Source organism: Doryrhamphus excisus, chromosome 4, assembly GCF_030265055.1.
Source record: "Doryrhamphus excisus isolate RoL2022-K1 chromosome 4, RoL_Dexc_1.0, whole genome shotgun sequence".
In the NCBI taxonomy this organism is placed as follows: Eukaryota; Metazoa; Chordata; class Actinopteri; order Syngnathiformes; family Syngnathidae; genus Doryrhamphus; species Doryrhamphus excisus.
In genome coordinates, this window is record NC_080469.1 from 9,411,501 (window position 1) to 9,417,500 (window position 6,000).

At 41.9% G+C, this 6,000-nt stretch overlaps 1 protein-coding gene across 5 annotated transcripts in view; it reads right to left on the minus strand.

The window, feature by feature from the left end:
- The window catches only part of emid1 (EMI domain containing 1), a 64,052-nt gene extending 59,597 nt beyond the window's left edge, over positions 1 to 4,455 (minus strand). For 2 of the 5 annotated variants that reach the window (XR_009129535.1, XM_058069707.1), the window contains exon 1: positions 3,713 to 4,455. Coding sequence is in view for 4 of the 5 variants with exons in the window: in XM_058069707.1 (XP_057925690.1) it covers positions 3,713 to 3,864 (152 nt within the window). In the remaining variant the exon portion in view is untranslated. The remainder of the gene's footprint in view (positions 1 to 3,712) is intronic. The other 3 variants (XM_058069705.1, XM_058069706.1, XM_058069708.1) reach the window with 3 other exon arrangements.
- Between the last annotated feature and the right edge of the window lie 1,545 nt (positions 4,456 to 6,000).

Below are 6,000 nucleotides of genomic sequence, written 5' to 3' on the forward strand. Positions count from 1 at the left end.
AAGTAAACACACCAGCATTATTGCGTAAGTAGCTTCCCAAGATCATTGTGTCTGGCCTACAGTTAAGTTTGGTGGCGGTAACATCATGATCTGGGACTGTAGGAGTGCTGCCACCACTGGAGGGCTGTGGTTTATTGAAGGAAACACACATTTTAACATGTACTGTGACATGATCCATTAATAATCCATTGATACAAAAAAGCTGGTGGAGCGCTGAGACTTTTGCATAGCAAGCCTGATAAAATTTGAATGTAATTTCTTTTGATTTCTGTCTGAAGAGGAAATACTACAGAACAAAGTGCAGATGTGGCAGACAGCCAGAAAGAGAGGAGTTTTGTCATGGGGGTCACATAAACGAGCTTCTCGGAAAGAGAAAGACAATTATGGGACTGACTTAATCCCAAAGGATGGAAATGAGGCATTCAAGACAAATGTGCTGAGAACACAAATATTGCAAAGCCATTAATAAAGCAAAAGGGTCTGCAGCTGCTTGAAAAGCCAATTGGCGCACTAAGAAATGTTGAGAAATGAAATGAGCAATACATGATAAGATACACAAGGGGTGGCGGTGCTTTAAATGACTATTACATGATAAGAAACTCAAGGGATGGTGGCTCTTTATGTTCCAAGTTGGAGCATGTACATGAGTGTGTATGTGTGCACATGTCGCGGAGATGACAGTGAAGTCGAAGCGCCCCAGAGGGCATCAGAGGTCACCGCCAAGTGTTTCTTCACAACAACCGTTGAGAAAGGAAAGCCCTCATTTGTCTTTGTCTGTCCGGGCCTTTCAGGTGTGGACACCTGTTGCTTTGAGCACGTCACAGCTATGTGCCTCTTTAAGTGTTTGCAAGCAAAGGGGTGGATTCACCAAGAGTGATATCAAGCAACTCATAAGTGGGACCTTACAGATCATAAGGTACACGTGCTCCCGATACATTTGACAGCTTTATCAAAACTGTGCCCTGAATAGTGTGTCACTCGGCATAAAGATTTTTTATATTGTTTATAGGTACAATATAGTATACTATACTAACTATAGTTCTTGGTACGATGCAATGCAGTATATGACTTTAATAAAGACAACTTGGTCAGCTTGCAGAATTATAATTCAAATGTAATTAACTCAAGTCCTTTGAGTAGCAACTCCTAAGCCATTGTGTTATAACCCAAGCCAGCGGAATCCCAGTCATCTCTATTCCCATGCTTAAAGAGATGTGGATAGGGTTAAGATGGATGAGGGATGAGGGATGAGGAATGAGGCGGCCCACAGGGCTCAGACTGCCTGTCAGACCGTGACAAGCCATCAAGGGTAAGATAAAGAAATGGACGAGGCACCAACTAAAGATGGGGCTACCTCCCCCCCTTCTGTGCATAGAACTATGTAGATAGAACGGCCGTATGTAGTTTTAAAAAAAAGGACAAGCATGAATGAACACTTTATCAGCCCTGCACAGAGTGACTGCGCTGGTCGAGAAATTACTCCAGTGTTGTTAATCCCCTTTCAACTTGAGTAATACTGGGGAGGGAATGCATGCTTTTTTCTCTCTCTTCTAATATGGAAAACTTTATTGTGCAAAATTTCCCACTGGGAGACCAGGACAAAATATAATAATAATCCACTGATTTGTACTATAAATGTATTTTTTGTATAATCCTAATTGTTAAAAACATCTTTTGTTCGCAGAATTTGCACATTTTATCAAATAAAGGCCAAAAAGCTAAGATGTGGCAACATGGAGTCTCTCCTCTCAGCTTAAAGGGCACCCTACTATTCTGACCTATAAATGTAGTGAGAATGTTGTATTATCATGTTAAACGATGCCAAAGTGTCAGATAATGAGGGTTGCGCATTTGGTAGTGAGCCCTGAAAGAAGTTTGGGATGACTCTGAATGCTCGGTTTCAGAGGGCCTTCTAACACTGGCAGTTTGTGATGTCACAGATTGCCGGGCTTCCTTATAGGGGCGCGCTGTAGGCCAGATACGCTCTCTGCCTTCCCCCAAAAGCTCTGCTCGAGTTCGGCCGCTATCGGCACAACACCGGAAGTCCTTCTGAGCACTTAGGGAGTGTGACCAACCACAGTGGTGTGGGCGTGCTTGGAGGCGGGCCATGGGTGGAATAAATTAAAACAGACCGTTTTCGCAGGTAGCACAAATTCCAAAGAAATACAGCTGGAATAGGTGCAGATTCTGGAATATCAATATCTAGAATGCTTTGTGTGCTGGTTATTGTGTGTAGCTGCTCTATAGGAGTCCACAACTCAATACAAAGGGCCGACAATTAACAAAAGAGGCAGTGCCTCACCAGCCATGAAGCTCAAAGTCACTCCAAACTGCAAGCGTTTTTAAAATTTGCACACAATGGCAGGTGGATGAGTGACACCTTAAACTCACTGACCCCTATGAACGCAGCAGCAGCAGCTTCCATCAAAATGATGATGTGTAGCACTTACAGACCCACTGTAAACGTATCTACCTTCCTGGAAAAAAAAAAAGGCAAACCAGATGCGATGGAGTTCCAGCTGCTTGTGTTTAGTAAATATGTCCACAAACCTCAGGCCCTGACTGAGGAGGGGGCCAAGCAGCGGCAGAAGGCTGGGAGCCACGAAAGCCACCTGGACATTTCCAGGAGAGAGGGCCTCATCGTCACTCAGGAGTTGTGGCCCCTAGGCCACACACCCTATCTGACCACACACTTACATTTCAAGGTAGGTTTCACCTGGCGAGTCACCTTGGCTAAGAAGATCCAAAATAGTCTGGAGCAGGGTTTCACAACACACATATACAGTTATACCTCAAAATTCAAATACCTCAATTGTCCTAAAATGTGAAATTTACCAGAATATGGTACATAAACACATCATTGTGCATAGGATGAGTCAATCTCAATAATAAATGTTATGAGAAAACAATGTGAGAAAAGAAGCAGAATAGAGGGGGTCGGCTACAGTATTAGATGATAGCTGGTATATAAATGACAAGCTGGTATCAAACTTAGTTTTATACATTCAACATATACTATACTATACTAAGTGTAACCCCTGGCACCTTGTAGTAGCAAATGAGAAGAATGGCTCTGAAACAAACTGGAGCTCAACCAGCATTCCAGAATGGCTTATGTTCCTTTAAGGTTTACACATTAATGATCATGTCAAACAATTATTACAACAAACAGAAACCAAAAAGCCAATAAATGATGCTTATTCAACCGTCACAGCATTTTACTTAATCTCACACCCAATTTGGGTTCTGAGCCTTGAGAGGTAACATTTATAAAGTCTATATTCACTATGGAAATATAACATAATGAGTTCCTCAGACATCACATGTATGTCAAGTCGTTAAAATATCCACCCTTTAAACTGCAATGTAATGTTATAGTCAAAATTGGTGCATACATACACATAAACACACAGCATAACGATAATGTGGGTAATTGGGAGAAGTTACATCAGGAAAATAAAATGTGATTGTTCTCCTTCCCTTATCAAAAATACCAGTCGTTTTTTTTAAATGACAGGTTTGGATATTAACATGGACATTCTAAGAATGTGGGAAAGTGGGACATTTGTAGAGTGGGTGTATACATGGGCAGGGAAAGGGAAGCCAAGTGTCAGGAATAACAGCCGTGAGATTGATGGAGGGCAAGGAAGCATCAAGACAATGTGAGTTAGAAAAAAGAAAAAAGATCCATCAAATCAAAGTGAATACTTACTTTTTCTGATAAATGGAGGTGTGTGATGCTGTTTTGTAAAGTCCAGTCTTCCAGGTCCCGTCAGCGACAGTGCTCAGGCAAAGGACCAGCCCGGTCCAAAGCAAACTTTTCCTGCAAAGCGCCGACACACTCTTCCGTTGGCAAGGTCCCATTTCAATGAGCCACACGCCGCTCACAATCCAGGAATTCAACTCGGGGAAAAAAGGAGGGAAGTTACAGGAGGGATATGTCACAAAGTACAAGACGGGTTAACGACAGACGCGCATCTCATCCAGTGAAGAAGTGCGTAACTATCTCTACAAACGAAGCTTCATGAAATGACAACTGAATCAGCTAAAACGGACATGTTGCGTGCGTAATTGTCTTGTGTGTGACTGCGCACATGGAGCTGTGACAACACCGGCATGGAAGCACTTTTATAGGCTGCTCTGGTCACAGCCTACTTGCTTTTTTTTCTTTTTTTTACCCTGCCCCGTTTCAGTCTCCCTCAGAGGACAATGCATGCTCAAGTCAAGAGCATTAGACACCCACTCCCCCTACTTCGTTTGGTACAATTATGGATAATGGCATCCAGTACAAGAGCTGTATCCAGAAAAGTCCTGCCTGATAAAGAATGCTCCACTTTGATTGTCACTATTCACAAATGTTGAATATTATGGTTGTACTTTGCATTTGTGTTCAACTACACTGGGTCACTGTCAGAAATAAGATTACAGTAGTCCATTTTAAGTTAATCACTAACATCAGTTAATGTGGCTAAATATTAGGGAACCAAGGTAACTTTCCAAATTGGTAGTACACATGTCAACGCACCACTGTTCAAACAGCTGTTCTTGAGTGCTTTTTGGTCATGTGTAATGTGGGGTGTTGTTTCCCCTTCTCGTTAAAGCTAAATAAAGTACAATAAAGTGGAAAAATAGTGTAAAAAATTCTTAAAAGGTCCCTGATTATGCCAAATAGACTTTTTACTGATACAAACCTTGGTTTTTGCACGCTCCAGTTTTTGTATAATTTGGTTCTAAGCTAAACGTTTGACCAGAATCGTGCCTGTTTTTGTACAAAATTGCACAAGTAGTCAGTTTGCCTTGGACTCTGAGATGGATACACGGATAGACCCTAGTGGTGCTTAAGTATGTGTCCTTTCTGCTGAGCCATTTTTTCCCATTCATTTAGGAATATAAAAAAAATCTCTCTGCCATCAATCCCCTCCAAATATGCTGGATTTCTGATTTATTTGAGTTAAGATAAGATAAGATATGCCTTAATTCGTCCCTCAGTGGGGACATTTGCATTGCACGGCAGCGGGGGAACAGAATCAGTCAAGCAGTACAAAATACTAAATAAATAAACAACCTAAGTATTAGCAAATTAACACTTTTACCCATGGTTATATACAAATACAGTTTGCAAGATAATATGAAATATGAGATATGACCAGTATATACTCTTGCTAGTTAATTAAATATGAGGCATTATAAAAAATACTGCACTTAGAACTTAATATATTGCACCTAGAGCTTGATATTGCACGTGGAGCTTGATCAGATATTGCACAGTGAATGGAGTCTGGAATAACTATACTGAATATAATAAGAAAGTATTGCACAGATGTACATGGCGGTGTAGTCTATTAGGAGCAGTGCTGGTTGTACAGTCTGACAGTCTGACAGCTGCAGGAAGAAAGAACCTGCGATATCGCTCCTTCACACACTTGGGACTCTTATGGGACTTCTCCCTCGACCTGCTTGGTGGCACTCATGGCTGCTGGCACAGATCTCCTGACCATGTGGCCAACATGCGAACCACTCCGCCACGCTTAAGCCTAACATTTGTCATGTTTAATGCAGTGAGAGGGAGGCGGGGTTTGATAGTCTATCAGCTGGATCACTTGTTTGAGAAAAATGAAGTTGCGGGTTCTGGTTTCTGGGTAATTTCTGGGTAAAAGTTAAAAGTTCTGGGTTTTGACCTGCCCCTAGCTAGATCGGCCTGGTGTATATGCCAATTGGACATTTGTGGAAAAAAAGGGCAGGCTTCACTACACATCTTAACATAAAGCCTGGAAAAATAATAGACCTTTAATTGAGTACCTCTTGGGCAGTGTCTGCTGTCCATACTGAATTCTAGGGTTCTCCTTTTAGGTAGTCCAATTGTGCTCATTCAGCACCGTCGTGACATGTACATTTAGTGTCAGTCTGGCAGAGTCATCAGTGCCCATGCTGACTGACAGAAGGTGGGAGAAAAAGAGCTGCCTTCCCATGCATGTGGGACATGTAAAGTTACAAATCAAG